This window comes from Cylas formicarius, unplaced genomic scaffold (assembly GCF_029955315.1).
Source record: "Cylas formicarius isolate icCylForm1 unplaced genomic scaffold, icCylForm1.1 PGA_scaffold_10__41_contigs__length_53128322, whole genome shotgun sequence".
Taxonomy (NCBI): Eukaryota; Metazoa; Arthropoda; class Insecta; order Coleoptera; family Brentidae; genus Cylas; species Cylas formicarius.
This window is the reverse complement of record NW_026844214.1, coordinates 44,987,297-45,014,649: the sequence shown is the minus strand read 5'-3', so window position 1 is coordinate 45,014,649 and position 27,353 is coordinate 44,987,297. Positions and strand designations below refer to the sequence as shown.

The following is a 27,353-nucleotide window of genomic DNA, read 5'->3' as shown; positions in this document are numbered from 1 at the left end:
TTATCACTCAAATTTGCTTTACGGTTTACCAGAAACATGCAATTGAAGCAATGTTAGAGCTCCAAGTGGAAATATGAATTTTGAAAATACATTTTACAAAAAGCCTTTAACCATAGTTTATATCTAAATTCTTAATCAGAGAAAAAGGAACAGGTTCTGTGTTTTGAGAAACGATTGGTTAAATTTGTGTGAACGTATAAAATTTTGTTCACTATGTTATTTAATATTATAAGCAATATATTATAATTACGCTCTAACAAACTCTCAAAAACTATGGTATTATCTAGGCAGGAAATAAATGTAAGGCGGCTCCTAGCGAGGTGCGAACTCATGTGCAAAAGTAAAGAGGATCATTTGGAGAAGTACCTTGAGTCCCTGGAAGATATGCTGCAAGGACTCCGAAGGCAGCCGGAGTAAATTAGACTGGGTTAAACTTAAATATGTAAAATATGCGTGTTTTAATTTTCAGTGTATCAATTGAATCTATTAAAAATTATCAGAAGCGGGTAATGAACCTTAAAGGGGCTTTAGGTATTACAACTAGCAAGTACGATGAGTTTACGGACCCACAAGCCATGCGAGAGGACTTGTTAGGTACTCATGCTGTGTGTGTATATTTTGCCTAATCAGAATTATCTCATTACAGTTGTACATTTATTATTTTGATTTTTAAGGCCTTCGACATAGAAACACGGCCCAGGGCCCAAACCTAAAAGACTTAGATCAAGCTATCAGGTATCATGAAGATATTCAGAAGAATGTTACCGAAGAAATGTTAAACTTTGCCAAAACCCTTAAGGAACAGTCCAAGTTGGCTAACAAAATAATCAGAAAAGATACAGAAGTTAATAAATTTTTTAAAAAATTTGACACTTCAAATTTTCACGATTGCATTTTAGGTGGTAGCAAATTCAACTCAACTAACGGAGCAGAATTTTTCTAAACTGTCGGTTGAGTCTGCAAAACTAGCAGAACATTCCAAACGTGCATGGAAATGCTGGATGTGGCTCATATTGGCCGCTGTTGTAATAGTTTTTATAAGTATGCCATACTAATCACCAGGTAAATTGAGGTTATGTTTACACTTATCACTTTCAGATATGGTCCTATTTATGAAGGTAGCAAAGAAGACAAAATAATTAGGTGGATTACTTTTATTAAGAAAAAAAAATATTTGGATATATTTATTTATAGCCTTTCCATTATTGTTTTGAAATAAATCACTATTGTGGATAAAATTAGAATTTCAAGATGTTAGTCAAGTTCAGATCCATTCGATTTTTACTAAAATACTTATTGAAATCGAGATGCAAAAGCAGTTGCAACAAATGCCCGCCGCTCACTTTCTCATGAAGAGTATATAAAACTATCAGCAAGGATTCTATGGTTGTGTCAGTCTTTTTTTGAAATGCTTCCAGTCCTTCCAAATCTGCTTCAGTAATTTCCCCTTTCCAAGTGCTGGCAGCCAAACAAAACTGGTCGCACAACTCCAGTAATTTTATGATTACATCGTAAACCTGAAATTAAACATGAAGGTCATACTTTACACCAACCAAAAGTTGTACCTTGCTCGGGACATTGTTTTGCAACGCGGGCATTTGATAAAGTCTGTGTTTGCTGCCACTTTTTTGAGACTAAAATTAAAAAAATTCACATTGGGGATGTGACCACAAGCACGCTTACCTCGTCGGGCATTAAAAGAAACGCCTTTGACAACAAATTCACCACAAACTCCTGATGAACTTTAATAATGTCCTCAAATTCGTTGGCGGTCTTGACCGCTTTCAGTAATAGCGAAAACTGGGCTTCAATAACGTTCACCTGTACATAGTACTGCAGGTTATCAACCAGGAACATCAGATTCTGACGCAACATCCACACCCTTCGGTCGCTATAAGGAATCACTCAATTTCATTAAATCGTCATCCTTGAACCAGACAAAGTAATATTTTAAAAGCTCTTAAATATTATTTATTGCACCTTAAAAACAGAAAAATGCGTTTACATCATATATTAATTTATTTATGCTGTACGTTCGCGCACTTAATGGTACCGCGGTGATAAACAGTGTTGCCACAGAACGAGCGAAATAGGAAACGAGTAACAATCGAGATTTCGCTTAATCGAGCCCTGATAAATGACAAAGGTAACGTCAAAGAATTTATGTAAAAAACCCGTTAATAACCAAAGTGACATTTATTTATTTAGGGTTTAACCAATTTACTAAACTTTTACATTCATTAAAGAGTAAATAGAAAATATCAGTATAACAGTTAGAATCAAACAACAATATATAATAATAACAATAAATAGAATTAATTTGCGCGATGGTATTCTTGTGTATTATGCGTTAAATTGTATGTTGGACAATAACTAACCATTCAAAATCTTAAAGAGAAAAATAAATCACTTTGGAATTTTTTGGTTTGAAGAGTATTAACATTGAAGGTCGTGGTTACAATACTATAGTTGATCAAAATAAATAAGAACTAAAAGTTCAGATTTTCACGAAATTACATATTATGACATGTTGTTTCGACAACACCGTGTCTTTATCAGATGTAATATTTACAAACTACCTGCTACTATATATACCGAAAAATGACCATAAAACCTTAATTAATGTTGTTGCGAGAATTTAAGTTCAATAAAGGAGAGGTATTTAAATCTAATTGATCGTTAAGCAATACAGTTGAATGTCTCATTTTGTTAATCTCCATGGCTTCCAATAAATTTAATTTTCTACTTTTTGTGGTTGTGTGTAATATATCAAAATTGTCGTCAAAAATGTGTTTAACTGTGTAGCATAATTAGAATCTAGACTATTGTTTTTAAACGCTCGTATATGTTCGTTAATGCGTTTCTTGAAGGATCTACCTGTTTGTCCAATACAAATTTTAGGACAAGATCCATATTTCAACCTGTAGACACATGATTTTTGGGATTTTGGACATTTCGATTTATTGTTTTTTAAATATAGTTGATCTAATACCCATTATAGATATTGATATGGGTCTTTGAAGCCAAAAATCTTAAAAATACTTTCTGAATGAAAATAAACCTCAGTTCAACTTTCTGAATGACTTCGATGTTATCCATATAGCAGGCGTAAATAGAGACCATACCACAGATGCATACCCAGTATAGAGCCAACCAAAGAGATATAGAGGATCTAAAGTAATATGAAATAAGTTGGCCACTACTGCATACAACAAACCCAAAGACTCGCATAGATCTGTTTACCCCTTCCGAAAAATGTGTCACAAAACTTAGTTTAGAATTCAAGAAAACTCCGGTGATGACAAGAGGTGCAAAAAGTCCATATTAAATCATGAGGGAAAACATTGTGTAGGGGTATTTTGGTGAAAGAGATGTCTCATCCTAACCTTAGTTTTCTACGCAAGCGCTTTGTATTCCGTAAATCATTTTTACAGTTACTTTAAAAGGCTGAATTCCGAAATACGCAAAGCTTACTGAATCTAATTGTTAGTTAAATCTAGTAACAGCGCGATTCTGCAAAATAAGGGACCAAATTATATTTAAAGTGATGCGTAAAATTTTTAACCAATCAGAATGACAATTTGAAAAGGTTATTTAACTTTTTTTTTCATGAGTTGTCTGGTCTGCGTTTGAATATAATGTAGATTATTACATCATTTGTTGACTGAATGTGTGACTGGACCACACTTTGTGCAAATTGATTTGCGTCTTTTTTAATCTCAGCAGGAAACTGAACAATTTGTTGTACAATGCCATAACCTGCGGGTGGAACACTATGTGCAGTGGCCAAGTTATTTCGAAATTTAGCTGCAGACGTTGCCACGGGTTCACACCTGAAATAAATCTACCTCCCAATCCATTCCTTTAACAGCGGCCACTTACGTGATATCTCGATGCTGGGGGAATCCAACTCGAACCGAGAGTAGCTCTTGTCGTTTTCCCCGTATATTTTCCTCGCTGTCTCTTGGAATACGAAATTAATGTGGTGCATTATGGAATCGGCGGGAATGTCCGCTAAACTTGCGGCGGAAACCGACAAGAATTGTTGGAAAAGCTCTCCCCTCCCCAAAGCATAATAGTCTCTGATCAATGTCAAGTGTTCCGTGAGATTACCCTCCTCCAACATTAGGGACCATAAATGCTATAGATTAACAAGAAATAAAGCAGAATTACAAGATATTAGCGTAAAAAGTAAAGAAAAATACTTCCAAAATTTAGTTTTGCTCTAATAAACCCACCACAAGAAATATATAAAGTAAGCCTTATACAGTGTCTCCTATTTAAGAATTGTATACCCCGTGAAATCTTTGTTTATGAATCGATTTTGATAATTTTTTTTTGTTGATAGATCTCTGAAAAATGCACTAAAACTTTGTTTGGCTTATTGCTTCAACTTAAAGTCATGGCCAACTGGGACTGTTAAACAAAAGAGAGAGAAGTACTATTAGGGATTTAAAAAAAATAAATTGCAACGAATTTCAAATATCGTTTACGCCCCGCTTAAGGCTGTACATCGTTGTAAAATCTTTGATTACGGTTTGTTTTTGATAACTTTTTTTGTCGGATGGATCTCTCAAAAACGCGCTAAACCTTTTGATTTCTTTTTACATCAACCTAAAGCCATGGCCAACTGAAATTAATTTTCGATGTCAAATTTCGAGAAAGACTATTAGGAATTTCTATTTAGGACTACATTAAATCTAACTATACTAATTTCCATGAAGTTCGCTTAAGCATTGCTCCTGTAGACCGTTTGTTTATACTTCAGTTTTAATAATTCTTTTTGCTGGATAGATCTTACTAAAGAGAAATGAAACGGTGTTTTCATATAGCATCGACTAAACTCATCGCTAACTGGCACAGTTTTTTGAAGCAGAAAATCGAGAAGTACATTTAGAGATTTTTTAAAATTGAAAATGACAACAGATCCGTGTTCGGGAGTACCTAAAAGTAACCAGACCAATGACCAGTTTTTATTGTTTTAAAAAAATAAATATTGTAAACCTTGTAAATAATAATAATTTTAACATATTACAAATTTTAATTATACAAGTTTCAAAAATAATGATAAAAACGGCTTTTTAAGGGACACTTATTTTTTAGCAGAATCTTTAAATAACAGGATTAATAAATCTTACAATTCGAAAGGTATATTGTTATTAATATTAGCGAGTGAATTTGACAGTTTAATATTCGCTTCTCGATGACAACCTTGGTTTTTTAAAGGACGTAGTATGCCTGTTTAGTTCATATCTAATCTTCTCTAATGATATTTAATTTTAAGAAAGTCGTTAGGGTCTTGCAGTGAAATCCATCCAACAAAAAAAAATCAAAATTGAGCCATAAACAAACATTCTACAGGAGTAATGCTTAGAGAGGGGCCGGTAATATTTCGAGCACCCTGTATTCGAACTTCATAGTATAGTTAAGTTTTATGTAGTCCTAAATAATAATTCATTGACACTCTATTCTTAAAGAAATCTCTAATAGCCTTTCTGGATGTTTCATATCAAAAATTAGTCCCAGTTAGCCATAATAATAGGTTTATGTAATAAGAAACATAAGGTTTTAGCGCGTTTTTGGAAGATATATCAACATTTTTTTTTTATCAAAATCAAACCGTAATCAAAGATTTAACAACGATGTACAGCCTTAAGCAGATCGCAAAAGATATTTCAAACACCCTGTATTGAAACATTATAAAAATTTATCGTATAGTTAGTTCTAAGTACTCCTGAATAAAAATTCGTTACCATTTTTTTAAATACTTCTCTCTTCTCTCTCTATTGTTAAATAGTCTCATAGAAGATTAAAACTAAACCTCGTTCGTTTAGTTTTAATCTTCTCCTGGAGATGCCAACTTGGTTGGTAAAAACGTAAAATTGAGTTTCGGTTTGTGGTAAAACGCGTTATTGTGTGTTAGTGCAGTGCCGAAGGTTCCAGTCAAGAGTTTGATCTAAGTAGTAGTTTGGAATAGGTATTATTATTAAATGGTTATTAATATGCTGTAATGGAGCGAGATCCCATAAAAGCTTTTCTTATGCAAAATGACTTTCGGCCATTAAAAAAATATATTATGTTGTAGTCATTAAGGTTCTGAACAAAGTCTGCATTTGCCCAATTCAATCCAATATTCAGTTTTTGAAATATTGGCGCTCAAATTTAGACAAAGGGGAATTTTAATAATTTTTTTTCTGCTATTTTTTTACAAAATTATTATGGTAGAATTTTATTTATTTTATGTTATTATTATATATTAAATGTGAAAGTCATTTTTTATAACACGATGAGGTGTGTTCACTTTGCACACTCTTGATTTGTAATAAAATAAATCTCTATGTAAATATTTCGGTTTTTCTATTAGCAAAAAATTAATTTCACATTTAAAAGACCTTAAAATAAGCAAAATTCGCCCATAAGAATTGTGTCAAAAAACTAAGGTGTTTTTATTTATAAATGTCCATTGTTAAATCTATAGTAAAATTCCAATTTTCAACTTGGAACCATGACATTACAAAAACTGGACATAGGATCAAATTCAGCCCATGAACATCAAGAACCACAGCATACCAAATTTTTTAAAAAATTGCACCAATGCCATTTTGCGTAAGAAAGCTAAGCTAGATTAAAACACCTTCCTCCCATGTAACAATGTAAAATGTACTTTATGATACTTTAAGGTTTGGAATCAAGTGGTTGTGAATGCGAAAGCGTCTCCTTCCATATTGAATCATTGACAAACCTTAGTCAGCTTTATTCTGCACTCCTCCAGGGTCTTTCTGAATTCTACAGCATTAAAGTTCTGCGCATTTAAGGCTTGTATTTTCAAATAATATTCCATATCGCGACCCTCCCACACATCCTTTTTAAATTTTGTTTGGTAATCACTGATTTTTTCCGTTACTGCCGGCTTATTTCTGACGATCCAAACGATTCTTCCCATAAACAATATACTCTCAGCGCAATCTTCTGTAATAAACATGGGCAACATGTTCCAATTTATAAAGAATTTCCTTACATTCGGAGGCCGACAGATTTTTGACCGAATCTAAATAGTTTTCCTTTTCATCTGCACCTACATGAATTACAAACTAAAACTTACCGAAATCGTTTCGCCGCCATTACCTTGCTCAGGATACAAAAAGTTTTCATCAGGTACATTACCATCGCACACAAAAAATTCATTGCAAGGGTCTACCAAGTCACCATATATTATCCAATTACACAAATGCTGATAAAACACAGTATTGATGCACTTAATGACCCTTAAAAGTAATTTTTTATAACACAACAGTATCTCCATATCTCAGAACATACTTGTTAGTAGCTTCTTCATATTCTTCCACACCACAATTGACATACTTGTGCAAACTATTTAACAATAAACAGCCTTTCAAATTCTCGCCTTGCACTTGCCTTATAATTGCCTGCAAAATGCCAAAAACCCCTCTGTATTTATCAACAGAACTAAGCACAAATGTTAATGACAACCGAGGGTGTTCCAGAAACATGTTTTCTAGTCTGAGTATTTCTTCGCGATAATCTTCGAGAACGCTTTGAATGCCATTGCAAAACGCTTTCAAATACAGTTGGTTTGATGAATTTTCGGTCAAAGTCGGCTCCAACTCGCCTGCACAATATGAAGAAAATCTTTTCGAACAGAATAAAAAAAACATATCTATTTACTTTGATTCTGGCCCAATACATTATTAACATATGACACAATTTTGTGGTAATTCGCTGCAATTTCTATGATTTTGTGCAATAATTTGTGTTCCCCGGGATGCAGGAATTGCGGTAGTTCAAACAAATTGCTGTACTAAAATTAATATTTTCAGTTGTAAGTAAATATTTTTAGTTTTAACATCACATTATTTTCATCGCCTTCTCCCACAATTGCTGGGTTGTTCCATAAGTGAAGGAGAAGTTCGTGAATCATTTTCCCGGTTTAAATTAACAGACACCTCACCTTAAAACATTTAAAATAGGCAATGAGGTTATACTTTCTTGAGATTGTATCTTCTTTGGAAAATTGAATCATTCTAGTTTTAAAAGATATGAAACCATTCCACAATTCTCCAGTCTCCTGCATTTAATTGTAAATTGATAATGCCATTCGTTTTCGGTCTTTGTTTCACACTTTCAAAACAAATCTAATTATTAACAGAGAGTTAGAATTCGATCATCATCATGTTAGTACCCCAACATCAAAAGGAATTAGGGTTATGTTGAGTGAGTTCTAATTGATTTTTTTGAAATGTTGAAGTGTGTGATAATTTTATTTCGGAAAACGAATAACATTAAAACCATTCGATTTAAAAATTTTGCAAGGTCTTTAACTTCCGACCGCGTAACTGTTTTAACGGAAGATACCTTAACGGGACGGATTTTGCACTATTTAAGTAGTACAAATAAGATAAAAGATCATTTAGTCTTATTAAAAGACAATGCCGTTGTTGCAGATAGTAATATTAATCAGATAATTAAAAATTTAAATTCATTTGATCGTAGCGTAATAAAAAATCAATACGATTTTAAGACATTGGTTAATGCTTTTGATAATGAATGTTGCAGAAAATTTAGAAAATTAAATGTGAAAGAAACTTTTAACTTATTACATACTTTTATGGAAGTAGTTCCAAACAATATTACAAATTATCGCTATTTTGGGCTTGCTATAACACATTTAATAAAAAATTCTCATACTTTGTCTTTCAAAGACATAGTGCAATTAATTTTTTTTGTTGGTCTGTTAAAAAAGTCACCTCAATCTCAAGCAATGATGAGAAAATGTTTAAAATTGTTGGATGATGATGCAATAGACCACTTGACGAAGGAAGAGTTGTGCATAGTGTGTAATTCTTCATTTAAAACATCAACTAAAATGCAAAATAAATATTTTCTGGAAAAAATCAGGAACTTTATATGTGATAATTTAAATTTACTGAAGGATCCTCAAATATTTGTTACATTTGTAAAAACAATTCGGCACAACCGTGGGCAGGAGGATGACTTTTTAGAAACAATAAGTTGTGCGGTAATTTTTAACAAAACTTATTACTGTTATTCATTTCCTGCGGTCGGCCATCTTCTGGCGTTATATTCAGATCATTTATATTATGACGAAAAAATTCTAAGATTATTTGCAAACCAAGGAATCGAGCAGCTTAAAGGCTGTGAGTATACTTCAAAATATGAATATTTCGAAGAACAGCCCAGAAGCAAAGATATTAAGAGGTTCCTGTGGGCATTGAGCAACTTGAACTTTAAATTAAGTAGAAATGATATAGAGCGTGTGATAATGCCACAAATTATTGTTCGAGTTGATAATGGTGAGTTTCTTGACGATCCTAGCATATTAGTGGAAATCATATTGTACCTGTGGATAATGCAATACAAGGCTCATAATCTTATTGATATGGCGTTGACGAACAATTCAGTGACAATTATTAGGGGTAGGTATCATAAAAAATATTTTTGCGTTACCTGAGGTTTATGGTCTATTTAAATTTCATATAATGATTGGAAGCTAAATAGTTAAAAAAAATTCTTTTGCCTCAGAAGAATGTAAACTGATTTTATATTTTAATTTGGAACAGGAGATAGTGGAATATATTTTTTCTTTTATAGGCGAGAAGTCTCTAGCCAAAGAAAGATTAAACTTGCTTTTGACCTGTATGTATTTTGAGGACCGAAAACTTTTCGATTCTATAAAATTACGCCACGAAAGAGGTAACGAATATAATATGAATATACAATTGCAAAAGAGGCCGCTACTCAACAGAGTATTTGATAATTTAAAAAACGTTTACGGGAATTCCATTGATAGGTTCCAATTTGTGTGTCAAGTGCCCTACGTAAATATTATTGGAATTAGAGGATTCAGAAATAAGGTGTACAAAGCGGTAAATATAGAAGTTTTGGATGAATACACCTGCATGAAAAATAGCGACCATTTGCCTACTGGCCTCATGGATTTGAAGTTGCGAATTTTGGATAAATGCGATGAAGGCTTGATTGTTGTAAGTACCAAGGGCTAAAAGGATGGAAATAAATCGCGGGTTTGAAATCCACTTTCTATTTGAGCCATGTAAAGTAATCACTAGAGGCAAGATGTCCTCGAAATAAAATTATAACAAAATTTTGTTATGTATTCATATCTCATATCAAAAACACTCCAATCAGAGTTAGAGAGTTTAAGACACCGCGATGTATCTCCTTTATCGCCATTCATTATTGTAAATTTATCGTCTCCTAATTAGTTTAGTGACTAGAACATTTTCATGTTGCCAGATCATTAAAGAAGATATTGAAGAATTCTCGGACATAGAACTGCAAGAGTTTTTACAAGAAGAACTTTCATTTGTTTGCTGATGCACACTATTGAGATGTGTGATGCACTATGAAAAAAGGCTGATATTTACTTTTATACTAATAACCAGTGTGATTTTGTGGCAGCAATACTAACCAAAACTAATCATTTTATTGCGCTGTGAGTCGGACTACTAGAAATAAGCCACAAAAAAATTTGAGGTCATTCCAGTGATTGCTCAATTTAAAAAAAATGTGATGAGTGTTTTTGGCATTTTATGAGTTGAATTGATCAAAATAATATATCAAATGTGATATAAAAGACTAAAGCATTATTTTGATACCAAATGATTGCCATTTTTAACCTTAACTTTAGAAAAATATCTGTGATTGTTCAAATCAGTTAAAATTATATATTTCATTGTATTATAGTCATTGTTTATATCAGTAACTATAATTGTAAAAACTATTAAACAATGTGTTCATATTTTTTAAGGTGTCCTATAAATAAAACTGAAAGATGTGCTTTATATTATTTTGCAGTTGTTTGGTTATCCCAGGCACGCTATTCAGCTATTTCAATGAGAGTTTGATGTTTTCTTTGACGACAATATTATGGATAAACTATGTATATTTACCTAATTTCTACCCAAATAGGGTTTTGTACCACTTATTTTTATGTGTATATGTTGAGGACAGAAAGCATTTCGATTCTATGAAATTACGCCCCGAAAGAGGTAACGAATATAATATGAATATACAACTGCAAAAAAGGCAGCCACTGAACAGAATATTTGACAATTTCAAATTTTTTTACGGTGAATTCCATTGATACGTTGTTTTCCAGTCTCGTACATACATTAAACGTGTACCATCATCTTCGATTCGAACCCTCCTAGAAACTGAAACTTTCTACCGGTTACATAACCCTAGATGGCGCCACTGATACAACACCACGTGCATGAAAATTAGCGCCAATTTGTCTACTTGCCTCATGAGTGATATGAAATTGAGAATTTTGGATAAATGCTTGATTGTTGTAAGTTCCAAGGACTAAAAGGATGGAAATAAATCGCAGTGTTGACATATGGGGTTTGAAATCCCCCTTCTAGTTGAACCTTATAGTCACCACTAGAGGTCGGGTGGCCTCGAGATAAAACTATTGATAAAATTATTGATAATTAGATTGCCGTTTTTGTTATATATTCATATTTTGTATTTGTTTTTTTACTTATGGTAGGTGTTTTAAAGAGACTGTTTCCTAACTTTTTTATCGGTAAGTGTACAGTCCAGGAAAAAACAAGTTCCACCTATATTCTGACTCCGCCACATCTCATATGAAGACAGCGATGTATCTCCTCTATCACTAATTATTGATGCCAAAGGAACTAAAATCGACCATAAAAGTAGCAACACATGCCATACAAATGTCACTATAATGCCGCTTTTGCAAATCTCTATTACTTATATTCAATATCTTTGAATTTACAATTAATAAGGAGACAAAAACGTCATTTTTTAAAACCATCACATAACGTATAATATATTTAAACATTGAAATTGTTTTAAAAATTTCAGCACCAGTACATGGAAAAGTTACTTGAATATAAAAGTTACAGAAAATGGAAAATCATCACTGGTCAGTGACTCACGAAACAATTGAGCGTGTTGCCACGCCATGTCTCCTTTACCGCCAGATAGAGTCGATTGGATGGTGATGCTCTTCTTTCCGTTAAATTCGTCAGAAGAAAAATGTCTCTGACCTTTAATAAAGAAAATATAGAAATATAATTTACCAAAAATGCACTTAAACACTGACCGTTGGGTATTTCGAACTGTAAATCAGCTGCGAAAATTTGAGTACACACTCTACCATTCTCGAATGTTTCACTGGAAAAATCTACTATGACAGTATCCAGAATTTTGAAATCGCCTTCAACATCGAACCTCCAACAGATACGTCCCTCCTCTGAGCACCCTTCTAAAAAGAAAAAGAAAAGTGATAAGTCAATTTACTATATTCAGACATTGATTAGCAGTTACCATGTTAAATTTACAGAAAAGAAAATATATTTTCTTAAAAAATTATTTGTTACCATCATAGTGGTCTCAGTTTTTAAAAAAAGAGAAAATCAATATTAACGGTTTATTTTTTACTAAACTGAACTAAATTAGCAAAAGTAACATTTTAATGCCACCTGTTCTAGTGATATAAACTTTCTTCCAGTCTTTTTCGACTTTTCTAAAAACATTGCTATGATCGACGGCGGCCGCGTTCCAATTATCAACTGTTTTTCGCACGTCGTTGTCGACTATATACTCGTACTTGTCACGGACAGCAGAGTATCGAACACATACTCGTTCTTTAACGTTTTTCGTGTCGATTTTCCATATAAAACGTGACGGCTCGGAAGTTTGTATTTCACCGCGTTGCAATCTCCACGCCTCGCTGCCCGAGACTCTCCCTTTGTTGTCGCATTCTCCAGGTTTTCTGCAATTCCACATTTACTGGATCGATCACAAACCATAAACATATTAGAAAAAATTCGCTTGGTAAGGGTAATTCTCCAAATTTTATTTTTTTAATTATTATGAATTTTACCGACAGTCCACTTCTACATAAACACTTGGGAAAAATGCACAATTAAATTACAGGTTGCTACAAAAGGAAAAAGTAAAAGCCTATTTGGATTTTAAAATGCTTTTGTTGAAATCTGTGATTAGTCAGTCATTTTTAATTTAAACTAAATGTTCTTAAATTGTTGGAGAAATTCTGAAAGTAATAATTTGCAAATTTAAATACAGTAAAATAATAAACTTCTAAACTATGGTTTATCTAAGATTTATCTGTTGAGGTTGTTGTTGTTCCTTGAATTAAATTACCAAATTCAACTCTACGTTTACGTTAGCCCTAGTCATTTAAAATTGTTGTTTTCTGACTAACTGGTCTATAGTCCCAATCACATGACCACCATGTTTGCACATTTTTACTCACTTTTCATTCATCAGTTCCACCAACTCCATAAGCAACCTTCTCCTCAGATAATTCTTTCTGGATTCAGAAAACACCATCTGCCTTTTCTCTCGCAGTTTCAATAACACGTCGACCAATTCGTTTTCTGTGCATTTGGTTCGTCTTTTCAGCACTTCCTTGTGGTGGCAGGTGTATCTCCATGTCACGTCTTGCACTTCCTCACCTGAGTACGCCATTACGTAGGAAACAGTTTTCTTCCAACCTGTTTCATACATCAATGGTTGGTCACAGATATTCTCGCACGGATCGCAGTGCAGCCACCTTTGTTGAGCAATGGAATAAACCTAAAAAAAATTGCTCACTTGGCAAACTTCCCAATATCATATCATAACTTTGCTGCAGTCAAATGAAAGTCATATTACACATTATTAGCAAATATTCAATTATTAAGTATGGGTGAGGAAGATACCTCAGTCCAAACATGGTCGGTCTCGTCCATAACAAACCTTGCATCCCAGCCCAACGATCTACAAAGCAAGGTAAAAGTATTAGCCCATTCACCGCATCTGCCTCGCCTGGTTTCCAGCAGAATGTTCATATCAGTGTATCTCGGGAAAGGTGTAAATGTATGACAACTTTGGCATCTGTGTAGCTGAAAACAATTTGCTAATAAATGTTATCATTATTAATGAACATCTTAAACTCACTTCTACTCTATTGGTGTACACCAATAATTTTGGATCAGTACTCATGTGAGAGAAGGCACTTTTACCACCACACTGTTCACAGTCTGGACTATCTACCCATGAAAAAAAATCCTCTTTGAACCAAGCTAGAAGTTCTAGCAAAAGTGTTTCTTGTATTGATATATTTGGATCTCCCAAATGATCTAAAAGAGCAACAAACAAACCTCATGCATATGGCATTAGTTTTGGTTTTGCTGTAATGTACTTTTTTTGGCATACTCCTGAATCGTGCGTAACCTTTCCTGGGCAAGTTTTTCTAGTTTTTGTAATGGTATTAGATTTCGTGCCCGTATTTGGGTGTTTTTATCTTCAAATCTGAGAGCTTCATGAAAAATTACTTCAACCTGGTGTAAAAAAGGATTTGCATATAACTAAAAACAAATGTTTTCTACATCTTTGAAATATAACAAGAAGCAGTCATCTCACTCTGACTAAAGGAGGTAACACAAAAGGAGTAATTTTTTCTAGAGAATTTTCAACTTTATTTTGAACAGATGGTGTAGATGCCTAAAATTCAATTAACTCTTTTGTTAGCTTTTGTGTGAAATTTAGTAGCATACTCACCATTTTTTGCCTTTCATTAGTCTTTCCATTATCAACTTGAAAGGCTTCTTTCCATACACAAAGAGCATCCTTGCCTTCCTCAAGTTTACTAAGAGGAATACTCAAGGGCAGTGTGAAATATTCATTACTCTAAAAATTATAAATACTACAATCAAATAAAAACATTACTCCATATTATGGTTTACCTCTTGGAAACCAACAAGCTCTAAACACATCTGAACTCCGGCAACAGGCAATAGCTTTTTCGATAGAGTAGGGTTGTTTTTTTGAAGAGTACGAAATTTCAAATCCTTAGGGTTTTTTAAAATGTTTTCTACTATTTTAATCAGCAACCTAACAGCCTCCTTGGCCGATTCTATTGGGTTTTCGCCCAACTTTTCGAACATTTCTTCGTAACTCATATCGAAAAGGGCGTATGCCAATGAACGCTTTTTCCAGTGACCGACTTTTATCTACACAAATTAGTAATCATTGCAAAAAAGTACAAATCACAATCAAAGGTTATGTTAAACGTCAGCATTGTTTCGTCTACAGCACATTAGAACTATTCGAAGTAATGGCAGAATGAGAGAGAGAGAGAAATTCAAAGTGCTTTCAACTGGGCAACACTGCTGTGGTCAATCGCCCAAGCCGAGGGTTTTTCTTTCAATCTCAGACCATCACATAAAAAAGAAATATAATCAACATTTATTCTCAGTAACCAAAAAGGATTTTAGTCGATACCAACAAAAATCCGGCCCACTTCGACCAACCGGGTCTATCTGGCCATAAACCGGCGTGAACAGCAAAATTAGCGGGGCCCGCAAGGCACACTTAAACGCTTTATAATCTTCACCATACAGTGTCGACATAATAATCACACGAAAAAAAATCGATATCAGAGCTTTTTAGGACGAATACAAAAGATTTTGCAAAGAGCGAACGGAGGTTAAACCGCCATATGCACTGTTCCACCTCAGAATCGACAACAGAACGAAGGTATAAAGTATGCGTGCGCAATTATGATGTAAACTTTATTTGGGAAATAATTTATACTAAACGATATTATAAAACAAAACCTTCATAACGACCGATTCGTGTAATGTTGTCTTTAGTCGTGGACTTCATTATCATGATAAAAGGAACAAAATGCTTCGGCAGCCCTTCCATTTTTATATATATTTATAATTTCGGTTTTTTTTGCAGTGTCAATTTCTTCCAATTGGATTAACGCATATTTAATCACTTCGGCCAAAACCTCTGCCAATTGTTGCGACGTGTAAGGCTTGTTCAGAGGAGGAACGTGTATAAACAAACTCCTATTTCTGTCGATATTGAGGGAAGTGTAGTAAATAAATTCGCAGAGGTATCTAAAACGAAACTATGCATTATAAGGTCAATCCCTTTTTTTCTCTCCCGCCTGCCTTCCTGGGTCGTCGGACCTACACGCCCTAAATTGGCCCAATTTATTTATCCTTTCACAAATTTTGTTAACATCTATCCCTGTTTTAATGCATTCATCACCCGCACAACAGGGAGCGCCGTTTTTCGGACAACAGTTTTCGATATCTCGTCGTTCGTACCCGCTTTTATGGGCGCATGATTCTAATTGAACAACGCTAGTGTAAGAAGAAACGCCTACATGGACTATGAGCTATAATATAGATATCATGACACTCATATAAGTAAACAGGCTAATCGCTACCTTCGGATTGTATTTATTCCACAATTCGGGTATTTTACTCTCCACGTGTTTATATACGACAGGTATTTGTTCCTTCACTAGATGAAAATTTTCCAATTTTTCTGGTAAGAGGCTGACGGCTTCCCAGCTCGCGTTCACTTTATGCTCTCCGAATGGTCCAAAACCGGTTACCACAATGTTTTGTGGTGCCATAAGTCCACCTTAAATTAAGATCGTGACGGCACGCACTCGCAATTTGTAGCTATCTGTAAATGTGATGTTTTTATTAGTCGAAGAAATGAAACAATCTGTATTTGTTGAAATTATAATTTAGATAAAACCCTTTCCCACTAAACCTCCCGCTCCCTCTACGCCCATGTCCGATTACCGTTGACATTTCCCTAAAATTTTAACCTAAAAGTGGCAGAATAAAAAGTTATTGAAACGAAAATGAGATGCGCTCGATTAAATGCTAGCAAAGTCGTGTTAATTCTGCTCACATTTTTAGTAAACAATATTTATATGAGTAAGAAATCGAGGGGTGAATTAAGTCCGTTTTTGTTACTAACCTGAAATTTTTAGCTGGCGAAAATACTCCCAACAAAATATCGCAGGAAAATGTAAACAAAACCAAGACAAATGTATCAGATGAGAGCATCAGGGAAGTAAATATGTATGTAAGTATAGTTTTAATTAATAGGCCTATTTCTCCCTTATTCTTTGTTTATCCCAGTATGAGCTGTAGAATTTCGGGCAATTAACTAAAAATAACGTACTCACCGTACTACGATAAAACTTTTCAAACCACAGGTGCCTTGGTTGTTGGATAACCTGATAAGATACGGTGTCTGTTGCTCGAAAATGTTAAAAACACTTCCTTCCAAAATAAAAAATTTGATTTGTTTGGTTAGACAGTGGCGGCACCGGGAGATTTTATTTGCTGAAGTGAAAACCTAAATAAAACTTATTTCCGGAATAAATTTTATTGAATTTTATGTTACGTTAACTTAAGTCTTTTGAACAGAGAGCTAAAATAATTTATAATAATTCTTCAAAACATCAACAGTCATTGAAACAGCTGCAAAGATGGCGAAAATTCCAACCGCAATTAGGTTACCTCCAGATATATCGTAATGGTATCGTTTGTATTTGTCCGAATAATAAACAATTGCTATAATTCCACCTGAAAATTAGGTCTTTACTTTCTATTTTAAGGACAGTTTCCTTATTTACCAAGAAAATTTAGGACCGCTCCTATTATCATAAACGTGTAGTCCATAGTTTCGTCTAGTGTTTTCTTGATCAGTAATATGGCCACGCAAACAATTAATATTAAAACATACCCGCACAGGCTAATACTTAAAAGGTCGTGAAACCATGTCAGGCGATCCAAGTTCAGGAATATTGTTCCTACAATGCAGAATATCTGCAACGAAAAAACTGCAGATAGTATTTTAACGGCGTCCTGTTTATCATACCAGCGATATTAGTTTCAATATGACGCGCATTTGCATTTTTTTGATTTGCTTTGCTGTGACGTCACGTGACAGTAGTTATTTTGACATGTGCATGTCAGTGGCTAAGGGCGTGTTTATTGCATCATTTTACTGACAGTTTTGCTGATATGTTGCAATGTGGGTCGCCATTTTGATACGAAATTATTTGGTTTTTGTTATCCAGGAGGACTCAATCTTAAAATGTCCGTTGGATATGAAATGCAAAGACTTGCCGGCGCAGTGTATAAACTGCAAATTGAAAGAGAACTGTCGATATGGTGCCAACATGACCACACAGTGTCAATCAAAGGCTCAGATCAAATGTGAAGTACGTATGACGTTAACTAAACTTACCATTGCCGAAAGAAATAATAAGTGTGAGACTGCCGTATTTATAATTTGAGATTTGGGTTGAACGAATATAATGTAATATATAATATAGTAACTTTTACTCTAGGGTTGGAATCACGTTAATGGCTGAGTTATTTACAATGAGCAGTTTTTAAAAAGGCCGGGTTAAGTTTTACTGAAAAAGTGTGGATATTTTCAGGGCCCTTCGAGGTTTGATAGACACCTGCTTTGTCGATATTGCTACCAGACAGAACCCTGGGAGCACACGTGCGAATTAAAAGCTACTTGCGATTCAGTGGCATCGCCCAGGGAAATGTACACTACGAATTGTACGGTAAACAGTGACGTACTGTGTCTAGGTGAGTTTAAATTTCAATCTTGTTTATTCTAAGTCTAAAGTCCAAGTTTTCGCGGCGTTGTCAGATGGTGCTTTACTTATTCTTACTTATTAACCAAAGCTGCCAACTGCACTTTAGACTTACAGTTTTTGATTGGTTAAAGCTGGACACCTGACATTTTAAGGTCAGAGAATGTTTAACAAAAGGGTGCGGTGCAACTGGACGGGCGGTTATAAGTGGTCGACGGCGTTGGCCTTGAGCATAACCCTAGGTGGATTCGGAGCGGATAGGTTCTACTTGGGACACTGGCAGGAGGGAATCGGCAAACTGTTTAGTTTCGGCGGGCTAGGCGTCTGGACAATAATCGACGTTATTTTGATATCGCTTCATTATTTGGGACCCGCTGATGGATCTCTTTACTTGTAAAACTATATGACTGAAGAATTATCGTTATTTATTCGTTTACACGCATTCTTAAAATAGAGTTAATTACACGCGACGTTGGTCTCATTTTAAATAAATTTTCCTTGTTTTCGTCTGAAAGGTACAGGAATGCTATTGAGGCGCGGCATTGCCAAATTGATGCATTTTTGTTATTTTTATTTTACCGTACAAGTGCGGGAAATGGTAATAGTATATGCAACAAGTGCGGAAACGGGAAGTTTACCGAATGTGTTGCGTACTATACTTTTTCTACGACCATTAGTTTTTGGGTCCATTCTCGCAAAACAACACGAATACATTCACTGACATGACCGTCAGAATTGACAAAGGTCAAAATTCAAAGCTTGGGAAATATCTCCGAAAACATGCTGTAAAATCCCGGAAAAGTCCGAAGTGGCTCGGATCCGTGGAACGCGAAACTCACATAGTAAAGTAACGTTTTCCGCACATTAGATCAGCTTATAATTAGATATTTTACAGAAGGGAGCAGAAAAAAGAATTTTACTCTAGGTGTTACGTTGTTAATTCATTTGGTACGTATGGTATCATGGCCGACGAAACTTGTCATTTTTTAGTGATTTTCAATAATATTTTTGATCTATCTGGTTTAAGCGAGGTTAGTTAAATCACAGATTATATTGACTTGCGGCGTAGTGGCAGAAATGAAGAGTTAAGTCTGAGGCGAAAATTGATGAACTGTTTTTTGAGAGGGAGTAAAGACCTTTTTCAGTTTTCTTTTAATTGTTTTAGAAGCATGGACACTCAAATTCTTGATTAATTAGTAGCAAAACAATTCAAAAAATGCTCGTAAAAGTGTGTTAAAATCACATAACAGACCTACAAATAAAATTGACCGTCACTACTTGAAACAGATTAGGATATAGCTATAGCATATAGCTATTAAATAAATAGATAACAATAAGTGGCTCTAATACAGTAACAGTACAGCCTTGGGTGGCTATGATAGTTCACTCATCAACCGGCACTTTGGGTCATTTTCTTGCAGCGATATCCAGAGAATCTTTTTTGCATAAAATTTTAATGGGATCAGGATATATGTTGCAAACACACTGCCGTAAAAATGCCGCATGCACACTTATTGACGATCTGTCAGCGGCCATGTGGCTTGTTGAATGTCGTTTTATCGCATGTTTACTCAGAGACGAAAAGGAAAGGGACAAAGATATGGAAGGGTGGAAAGGTTAGACAAAGAAGGAATATCATTCTTCTCGTAGTTAGATGCAGCAAGCAAAGTGGCTGCAAAATTTGACACAACGTCAGTGCATTTAAAGTTTAGTTAATTGATTCCTTATATTGTATGACCAAAAATATAGTGCATTTATTGCTTTGACGTTTTAAGTATCTTACAGTACCTCAACCGCAAACCTTCGCAGAATCGTGGTAAAAGTCATCCCAGCAGATGTTTATTCAGCATTAAGTAGATCTTGCCTGAGATGGACCTTACCGAATATTTGTAGAAACTTGAAAATTTTATTTGAAACGTAAATGGAGCGTTTTAAATTTGATTAAGCATCGATGCTGCGGGGAAATTTCGAATGAGTAGAAGCGTTTGTTTTAACATCAGGTGATACGTATCGTTCTTAAGAGTGTAACCTAAATTGCAATATGTTCGTATATATTACGGAGGTATTTGAATGTGATCCTTCCAGTAAGTACGTATTTATGTACCTGATTCTTGAGCTTTGACCCTGCGAGGCTGTTTTCACTGAATAGTTCAAAGGGTAAGAGTGAGTACTCTATTTATCTTACAGATAAATTTATCTTACAGATAAATTTGAAAATAATCATTTTTGTCTTGTGTGCCTGTCGATTAACAACATTCTTCTTCTTGTATATTTGTAAACAATAACAGTCTTTTTTAAGACTATAGATTATATTCGCAGTAGATTAAGGTAAGTCATAAAAATACAGATAAATATTAATTAGAATCTCACAAGACCGTGGAATAAAGCAGATGTTCCCTGTTAGAAGAAGACATGGAAAACAACGCAGACTTTGAAGACGAAGTGGAGATGGTAGTCGAACCTAATGACAATTTAGAACACGAACTACCTCAGCAAATAAAAAAACCTATGCTAAACAAATTGTTTTGAATGTTTACAATTTTATAAAGAGATTCAGAAGGGGAAGTAGGAGCAGCAATAAAAACAAGTGACATAGAACGTAATAAATTGTTACTTTGTACTAATTTTTTTATGTACATGTTTCAAGAATTGCTCAGCGAAAAAGATTGAACCCATATTTATATCCCGCTTGTTAGTGTTGGTATATAAATTCTTGGGACGGTCCTGCAGTAAGGACGGATAAGGATCTGCTCGGCAGGGTGTTCTATAAGGAGCTGTGGATTCAAAGTTAATAACGGGATCGGTTGTAAAAGCACTACATTTCTGGTCTAAGTATACTATAATTTAGGTCAAGTTGAGGGCTCAAGTTAAAGACTAAGTCGCACAAAATACGGAATGCGTGTCGTCCCTTAAAAGGAGAGTACAGAAATAAAAGCAAGCGTTGGTATTTATTTTAGTTGGAGAGTGCAAAACGGTCGTTTTATTATAGTGGATACGACCAGAAATTTTACTGTATATCCCGATAATTCAGGAACTTATGAAGCAACGACAAAAATTTTTTGAGAAGATACAGTCAAGATGCGCACGCACGAGATTTAAAATTTCGTTGTTAACCAATGACCTTGGGGCATTCAACAACCAACATGGCCGCTGACAGACAACTGAGACAGAATAAATTTTGATGCGGCATTTTTACGGCCACTGTATTATCAGATATGTTTCATCCTAATTATAATTTTGTGTTAATCCAATTTCCATCAATCCCAAAATATTTATTGATCAATTCCTGAAGCAGACGCGAGTCCCGATTATCATAGCGATTATAATGTCATGCGTCCGAATGATGTTTAATTATACGGTATCCGGTTCGGTTTTTCGGTAAATAATATCTGATGGCGTTCTTTCGTTCAAACGTCTAATTTATTCGTGATGACCACCGTAATTAATGGACTAAATATCTCTGGGTGCACTGTTCTGCATCATTTCCTTTAATTTGGGGGACTTGTTATTTAACAACAGTGACGTACGTGAATTGTCAATTAGGACTGTGCTAAATATCACCGCGGACACAACAGGCGAGATTAAAGGACCGCTGATGCGGTTAGACAGGTCGCAATACTACTGTTTGTCGATATTCAATAAATACCATTGAAGAGTGTGGATGAGTGGGGTGGGAGATGGACAATGTTTCAAATGCCAGCGTGTACTAGCTCTCATTATCCTGCTTATATTTGGTGATAAGTAATGGCGCGGTTACATTTAATGCGCACGCGCATTGGGGTCCATATTGTTACTTCCAAGTTAGTTTTCTTCTTGTTTTTTTCTAACTTTCAATTTAAGGAATATTTTGAAATGTATGTATACTGTGCCAGACCTGCCGGAAACCAATGTTTAGATATGGATCTTAAAGAACATTCTGTGTAAATTTTGGTAACACCCACTTGTAGGGACCTCTAACAATTAAAAAAAAAACAATTAACTTATACAATTTTTTAGAAAATCGCTACTAACAGTTTTGGGATATTTCTGACTCACTTATGGACGTAAAGAACACGTACACCCTGATTTACATAGCAAGATAGGATTTCTAAAAAATAGTACTGCATATTTTTTATTTAAACATAAACTGTAATTGTAGATGATAAAAAAGTCAATGAATTGCAATTTATCGCCCAGTGCTAGACTGCAGAAGTTATTGATTCAAATTAGAACATGTACTAATTTCAGACGAGACTTTGCAGGAACTTGGCAATTTTTTTGTTGCCAACCGAAAATTTTCGTTGGTAGTATTTGGATGGATTTGGAATAAGTAAATTAATTATTTGGTCGCATTTTGTGAGTTTTATTTGGGTATAATAATTTCAGATTATTAGGATAATCAGCACATACCGAAGGTTAGGTTGTTCTTCGGTTAGTAATATAACTTGCGAAATTATTTTTCATACTTATTTGCAACCCAAATCTTTCTGCAATGTGAAAATCGGTGATATTTGAAATTCCTTATTACTGGCTCCGGATAGACCTGGCATCACTAAATTAAAAAAAAAATCAAAACATAAGGTATATGGACAATTATTTAGGTCTACAAAATCCTAGTTAAAAAAGTACTCCCATCTGCCTTGGTGTCGCCGTTCCACTTCTTTAATGTGCTGGTGAAACCTCTCTCCCTGTTCTTCGCTCACTGCTCCAAGATTTTCGGGAAAATAGTGTGAAAACAGGAAATGCAAACTCACATTACAGCGTAGAGGACGCAAGTGTTATAACATGTTTTGAACAATACTTTAGTATTTTTTGTCCTTAGAGTTCCCAAGAAACTTATCAATTGCTTTTTTAAATGAAACCCAGACCCAGATATATATAACTGGAAATTTCTCGCACAAATATTTGAAACAATTTTTGTCTAGGACTTTAACAAACTGCTTCATCTAGCCAAGTTTGAAACTTTTTTGGGGACAACTAAGCTATCTCTTTTAATATATTTTTGCTACCGCTTGTAAGGCTTGTTATAGCGGACTATTCTATTCGAGTCCAATGTATAGATCTTGGTAGTTTATTTTATTCAAAAGAAGTCCTAAATTTTCATACGTTTCTTTTAAATGTACCGAATGTGCAATCATTGAGCATTAAAACTACGCTTTCTTGAGTCAATAAACCATTCTCTTTTATACACGCCACATTTTCTAATCTTGAAACTAAGTCAGCAATATTGTAGGGGTCCTTCATGAGTAAAATATTGACATAACTCTTTTTCGCAATCCCGGTTAATGCTTGATGTGACCCCAGGTGCCAGTAAATGCTTGTCACGAAGTCTGGAGGTTAACAATTTTTAAAGAGGCAAATCTCTAATTAAATCATTTATTTCACTCTGGTTAAACACTCCGGGCTCTCTGAAATCTGGTGTGAAATCTGAGTCATTTGGATCGGAACTAGATTCCTCTGATTCTGATAATATGACGTTTTCTAGTTCTTTTGGGGCGGTAAGTCTGGTCCGTGAGGAACTGATTGAATAGCAGAGTCAAGATTGGGATACAAAATTTGTTTGTTATTTTTTTTCTGTTGAATTCTTGAACATTACACGAACAAAAATAACAATCGTCACTGTGATTCCTAATCTCTCGCCATACCATGGGATCACCAAACCTTAAACATTTCTTCCTATCTTTTCGCCAATTTCTTAACGCTACAACGCAAACGCAACAAACAGTATGAGGAGCCCAGAACTTGTCTTGGTCACCAATTTTGACACCATCGCGCATCAGCAGGTTACAACGCTATATTGACGCTTTTGCGCCAAACTCTGTTGCTTTCCAGAGGAATCTAATACTATCCAGTGTTTCCAAATCATATTCACTTTCATAAAAATCAATGTATTTCAAAATCATGCCTAATATGGAGAAACGTATTCATATCATAGGTTATTATAAACAAACATTTTTACGATATAGAGCGCTATACAAAAAATGACGTGATAAAGCAAAAATATGGCCTTTTTTGTGGAAAAGGGGCCGCCAAAAATATACAAATAAACAAGCAGCTTTCAAACATCAAAATCACCGTAGACCTGTGTTATCTATACATATTTATTTTAGTTTTTCAGAGATTTTAGTAGGACTCTCAAAGTGAATCACGCCGTATTTATATGCGAATTATTTGCTCGGTAGGAGATTTTCTAGCGTGTCACTGATAAGCTTAATGGTAGCAGAGAGTATTAAATATCGCCCTCGCAGAAATTCATATGAGTTTAAAAAAACTTATTGTTACGTGCATGCGTTCCTGAAAATTACTCGTTAATCCCAGGAATCACACAAAATGGATTCTTACACGGGTGCCCGCGCAAATTAAATGCCCCCTGATAGTCATTATAAATGTGGCCGTGAGATTCGTAATACAGAGTGATAGATTCATTTGAAAATGTTCATTAATAACGTGTGGTTTTTGGTGTACGTAAGCGGTGAGGTTTTGTTTTCTTTGCTTATCCAAAAATGTTGCAATTTGTAAGAAAAAAAAGAAATGTTATAATCTATAATATACACGGTTATTAGCGCTATACGGTACAGAATATTGTGGCCAAAATATAAAGTTTTCAAAAAAAATTAATTTTGGGATATGTGGAGTCTTATTATTATATATTATTATATTTTTTATTTTACGCCCAGAATAAGGGTATGTTTCAATAACTTTTATGCTACTTAAATCTTAAGGTTTTTAAAATAATTTGAACTAAATTATCTCAGCGAAATTTACAATTAACAATGGAACATATATACCAAATGTAAAAAACTTCCCATCGTATACAAAAATTTATCGAATGCTGTTAGAGTATTCTATCTAACTATTTGCGTTTTCACAGAATACTTTTAAATTAGGCTATCAGTTTCGTTTTATTTTACAAAAGAGGTATTATTTTCTGAAAATGAAGATTTACCGGAAAGAAGAGCGTATCGATATGATTTTTATCCGAGTTTTGGTTAGTCTGTAAAATGCCTAATTACACACCGATCTAGCGTGCGGGAAGCGTCACGCCACTTTCGTTTCCCACGGATCCGAGCCACTTCGGACATTTCCGGGATTTTACCGCACGGGTTTGTGAGCAATCGGTTGTTTTCGGAGATATTTCCCACGCCTTGAGTTTTGACGTTTGTCAATTCTGACGGTCAAGTCAGTGAATGTATTCGTGTTGTTTTGCAAAAACCATAATTGTGAAAACGCGAAGAACCAGCTATAACGATTCTTAAAGGATAATATAGATTTTTGACCACCCTGTAACAGATCGGAAGCCTTTTGTAATTGAGTTATAAAATATGGTATATGGTCACACTTTTCTGCACATTCTTCTTACATATCTAAATACGTTATAGGTATTTGTAGATTAAAATTAGGTTACATTTTAACAAAATTCAGGATATTTTAAATAACCTTCGGTTAGGTACCATAAACGTTATTGCAACATACTGTACATATATAATTTTAATATAATTTAATATAATGGGTCTGTACCCATCCAAAAAGTTTTTAAAAAACCTTTGTTTTGACTACAACATTCAGTGTCGTTTAGCGGAAATCACTTTGAATATTATAATATAGAGGAAGAATTTTTATGTAAATAAATCATTTTGGATTTTTTTCCCTTCAGTCGGTATTTTCGGCCATGAAGGCGCAGAACCGGAAGGTCCCGAATTGGGACTGCCTCAGGGGCGGATTAAGGGCACCTACAAAAAATCTTACAAGGGCCGTACCTACAGCGCATTCGAAGGTATTCCCTACGCAACACCTCCCGTTGGAGATTTACGCTTTGAGGTATCATAAGGAATATACTGTTGCGATTGGGATTAAATATACAGGGTTATTCACGCTATCCATATTGTGGCCAAAATACAAACTTTTCAGTTTTACTTTTCATCTATGTAGTCGTCTACCTAATATGATTAGTTTTGAAAATTCCTTTCATATGTTAGAGGTTGACGGTTTTGGAGATTTTTATTATTTGCCATATTTTTGGACTGAAATAGACCCAAATTTGGATTAGGTGAATATTTAGAAAGCTTTAAAAGTTTTGGCTGCAACCTGATAGTATCCTAAGTACCTGTTCTTTGTAGAGTAAAAACTTCTGGCATCTGTCATAATTTTACACAAAATTGGCAAAAAACTATTTTTAAAAAATGTTTGTTATCAAATATTCTTTCATATATGTAATAACAAAAATAAATTCTAATTTCATATAAGAAAAGAGAATAATTAATATGGATGATTTTTGATATATAGAGAATGCGTGGAAAGTGGTAAGTCAGGATACGTCTGGTTAAACCCTGCGTAAATTATCAGGTAGTTTCGCCACAATATTCCATGTCGTGTAGCGTGAATAACCCTGTACATAAATTCATAAACAAAAAGAAATCTTAGCCATAACTTGGATATTTCGGTATTAGTTTCCGTCAAATGCATAATTTGAAGTAAGGTATTCAATTTTGTACTCCTACAATTTGCTCGACGACACTTTGCAATGATTGTATAAAAAAATCAACTGCCTTTGGGAAATCGTTGTTATCTGAGAACACCAATTTTTTGGAATAACCAATAAATCATTGAGAAAAAATGAAACAAGTCTTTGATTTCAGCAAGCTAGACCATCAGAAGCCTGGGAGGGTACTTTGGTGGCGAACAAATCTTACATGTGCCTGAATCTGACTCCTATACTATTCAACAAACCGCAAGGTACGTAAATTTGACTTCCATATTATTCAGCAATCCATATGGTACCTATATACGGAATTTTGGCTCAAAAAAAAAATTGTTGGGCTAGGTTCACTTTATTTTAGCTGACAAAACGACTTTACAATATTTTATCTGAATGTTTGAGGCTATAGAGACTGTACTCGTATAC

At 34.5% G+C, this 27,353-nt stretch overlaps 6 protein-coding genes across 11 annotated transcripts in view; 3 read left to right on the top strand and 3 right to left on the bottom strand.

Annotated features, from left to right (window-relative positions):
• Positions 1–11: 11 nt before the first annotated feature.
• On the top strand, positions 12–1,234 carry LOC132708068 (vesicle transport protein USE1). The gene is made up of 5 exons (XM_060680178.1): positions 12–413; positions 470–594; positions 675–844; positions 900–1,041; positions 1,099–1,234. The coding sequence occupies exons 1-5, from the start codon at positions 274–276 to the stop codon at positions 1,137–1,139; spliced, it is 618 nt and encodes a 205-aa protein (XP_060536161.1). The 5' UTR covers positions 12–273; the 3' UTR covers positions 1,140–1,234.
• On the bottom strand, positions 1,146–8,086 carry LOC132708036 (gamma-tubulin complex component 4). The gene is made up of 10 exons (XM_060680138.1): positions 7,871–8,086; positions 7,687–7,819; positions 7,318–7,630; positions 7,103–7,265; positions 6,743–7,048; positions 3,883–4,141; positions 3,653–3,833; positions 1,684–1,891; positions 1,566–1,634; positions 1,146–1,517 (listed from the first exon to the last, which is right to left on the bottom strand). The coding sequence occupies exons 1-10, from the start codon at positions 7,937–7,939 to the stop codon at positions 1,239–1,241; spliced, it is 1,980 nt and encodes a 659-aa protein (XP_060536121.1). The 5' UTR covers positions 7,940–8,086; the 3' UTR covers positions 1,146–1,238.
• An 18-nt stretch (positions 8,087–8,104) lies between these two features.
• LOC132708060 (uncharacterized) lies at positions 8,105–10,832 on the top strand. Its single transcript, XM_060680168.1, has 3 exons — positions 8,105–9,455; positions 9,631–10,022; positions 10,294–10,832. Exons 1-3 carry the CDS (start codon positions 8,258–8,260, stop codon positions 10,372–10,374), a joined length of 1,671 nt encoding a protein of 556 aa, XP_060536151.1. The 5' UTR covers positions 8,105–8,257; the 3' UTR covers positions 10,375–10,832.
• Positions 10,833–11,811: 979 nt separating this feature from the next.
• On the bottom strand, positions 11,812–15,153 carry LOC132708186 (peptide-N(4)-(N-acetyl-beta-glucosaminyl)asparagine amidase). The gene is made up of 10 exons (XM_060680347.1): positions 14,781–15,153; positions 14,596–14,724; positions 14,458–14,538; positions 14,237–14,402; positions 13,993–14,174; positions 13,755–13,937; positions 13,307–13,629; positions 12,510–12,802; positions 12,131–12,292; positions 11,812–12,074 (listed from the first exon to the last, which is right to left on the bottom strand). Exons 1-10 carry the CDS (start codon positions 14,994–14,996, stop codon positions 11,908–11,910), a joined length of 1,902 nt encoding a protein of 633 aa, XP_060536330.1. The 5' UTR covers positions 14,997–15,153; the 3' UTR covers positions 11,812–11,907.
• Positions 15,154–15,566: 413 nt separating this feature from the next.
• On the bottom strand, positions 15,567–17,888 carry LOC132708187 (pyroglutamyl-peptidase 1). 5 transcript variants are annotated; one of them, XM_060680348.1, is made up of 6 exons: positions 17,737–17,888; positions 17,492–17,684; positions 17,039–17,441; positions 16,280–16,524; positions 15,999–16,228; positions 15,568–15,944 (listed from the first exon to the last, which is right to left on the bottom strand). In XM_060680348.1, exons 4-6 carry the CDS (start codon positions 16,469–16,471, stop codon positions 15,686–15,688), a joined length of 681 nt encoding a protein of 226 aa, XP_060536331.1. In that variant the 5' UTR covers positions 16,472–16,524; positions 17,039–17,441; positions 17,492–17,684; positions 17,737–17,888; the 3' UTR covers positions 15,568–15,685. The 5 variants fall into 5 exon arrangements, with proteins under 5 accessions (XP_060536336.1, XP_060536331.1, XP_060536332.1 ...); XM_060680349.1 differs by having other exon boundaries at positions 16,280–16,479; XM_060680350.1 differs by having other exon boundaries at positions 17,492–17,880.
• LOC132708184 (venom carboxylesterase-6-like) overlaps positions 16,620–27,353 on the top strand; it is a 29,019-nt gene continuing 18,285 nt past the window's right edge. The window contains exons 1-6 of one of the 2 annotated variants that reach the window (XM_060680345.1): positions 16,620–16,784; positions 16,841–16,935; positions 17,939–18,082; positions 18,305–18,464; positions 26,106–26,269; positions 27,088–27,184. In XM_060680345.1, the coding sequence (XP_060536328.1) occupies positions 16,709–16,784; positions 16,841–16,935; positions 17,939–18,082; positions 18,305–18,464; positions 26,106–26,269; positions 27,088–27,184 (736 nt within the window). In that variant the 5' untranslated portion in view covers positions 16,620–16,708. Of the gene's footprint in view, positions 16,785–16,840; positions 16,936–17,938; positions 18,083–18,304; positions 18,465–24,706; positions 24,924–26,105; positions 26,270–27,087; positions 27,185–27,353 lie in introns of those variants that run through there. The other variant, XM_060680346.1, reaches the window with a different exon arrangement.